Source organism: Pteropus vampyrus, unplaced genomic scaffold, assembly GCF_000151845.1.
Source record: "Pteropus vampyrus isolate Shadow unplaced genomic scaffold, Pvam_2.0 Scaffold405, whole genome shotgun sequence".
NCBI lineage: Eukaryota > Metazoa > Chordata > Mammalia > Chiroptera > Pteropodidae > Pteropus > Pteropus vampyrus.
The window spans coordinates 459,442-461,089 of NW_011889186.1; the positions used below are offsets into that span (position 1 = coordinate 459,442).

At 63.3% G+C, this 1,648-nt stretch overlaps 1 protein-coding gene across 1 annotated transcript in view; it reads left to right on the top strand.

Annotated features, from left to right (window-relative positions):
* The window catches only part of AP2A2 (adaptor related protein complex 2 alpha 2 subunit), a 44,707-nt gene that overhangs the window by 32,652 nt on the left and 10,407 nt on the right, over positions 1–1,648 (top strand). The window contains exons 14-15 of the mRNA XM_023523727.1: positions 279–580; positions 669–836. Coding sequence (XP_023379495.1) covers positions 279–580; positions 669–836 — 470 coding nt within the window. The remainder of the gene's footprint in view (positions 1–278; positions 581–668; positions 837–1,648) is intronic.

A 1,648-nucleotide genomic window follows, 5' to 3' on the forward strand; every position in this document is an offset into this window, starting at 1 on the left:
CGACAACCCCGAGCAAGGCCACTTCCACTCTGGGCCGCCGGCTCTGCCTTCCTCGTGCCGTGTAGAAGGCAGGGAGTCTCGTGGGAAGTGCAGAGACGCTGTCCCAAGGGGAAACGCACACGTGACCTGGGGTTGGAAGCGCGTGCGTGTTTCTGGGCGGAGGGGGTTGGTTTCCCTGAGTCCCTCCTTGCTCCTTTCCCCGGGTGAGAGCCTTGGGGTCTCGGGCTCCGATGCACCAAGGACCAGCCGAGTGCGCAGCGTCGGGGTGAGGAGCTGAGGTCTGCCGCGCCCCGCCTGCCCCGCCATCGGGCCCCCTGACCTGCTCCGCCCCGTCTGCCCCTGTCGCAGCCCCCTGACGCAGTTCGACCTGCTGCACTCCAAGTTCCACCTGTGCAGCGTGCCCACCAGAGCGCTCCTCCTGTCCGCCTACATCAAGTTCGTGAACCTCTTCCCGGAGGTGAAGCCCACCATCCAGGACGTGCTGCGCAGCGACAGCCAGCTGAAGAACGCAGACGTGGAGCTGCAGCAGCGGGCCGTGGAGTACCTGCGGCTGAGCTCCGTCGCCAGCACCGACATCCTGGTGCGCTGCCACCCCCCGCCGTGTCGCTGTCGCGGGCCCGAAACCACGGGGCTTTGAGCCGTGCTGACCAGGGCTTCTTCCCTGCCAGGCCACTGTCCTTGAGGAGATGCCCCCATTCCCGGAGCGCGAGTCGTCCATCCTGGCCAAGCTCAAGAAGAAGAAGGGCCCGAGCACGGTGACGGGCCTGGAGGAGGGCAAGCGGGAGCGGGGCGCCGACGTCAACGGGGGCCCTGAGCCAGCCCCGGCCAGCGCCACGGTGGGTTCCTCCCTGACGCTGGTGCGCTGCACGAGCCCCTGTGTGTCCCGTCCCCGAGGTTGGGAACCAGCAGAGTGTGTGCCTGTTGGGGAGAAGTACAAAAAAAGGGTGCCAAGAGCCTGGCAGTGGCACCAAGCCTGAGGCCTTCACCTGTCCTTCACCTGGGACTCCCAGAAACAGCTCTCATGCAGACACGCCTCTTCTGTTTCTGGACTCTCCCCCATTGTCGTCTTGGGTCTCAGTTGAGCTCCCAGGTCCTGTCTCTTGACTTCTATGGGAAACGTGGGCACCTGCCTCTTTTGCGGGACGCCTCGTGTGGGAGGCCTGCTTAAAGCGGCCCACCTCCGGCCGCTCTGGGCGGTTTTCCACCTGAATCAGCTCAGAGCCCACTTCCCTTTGTGTGTGACGTAGTCGGGGCACTCACGGAAACGGAAGTATGTCTTTCAGCGCTCACCAGGTCCCAACATCACGTTGAGACTTGTATCTGTTTCCTCTCTCCCCACCACTGGACTGGGCACCCCAGGAGAGTAGTGTCCCCCACGGTCCCCTCGGCACTGCCACAGGCTCTCCAGGACTGTGGGCCTTCTGCTTGCCCAGGTGAAGGAAGCCGGGAGAGCTTTGTTTCCTATCAGGGTTCTGGTTCAGTGACATGGATGATGCCACTTGCGAATAGCAGGTGGCCTTTGTGAAGACCACAAAGCTTAAGAGATGATGTGAGGCCGTGCGCAGACAGACCAGGGCCCGGGTGGTTTGCTCGTCAAAAATATACTTGCATCTGAGCTGTGGCGCTCCCTGGCTGTGTCCCTTGCCCT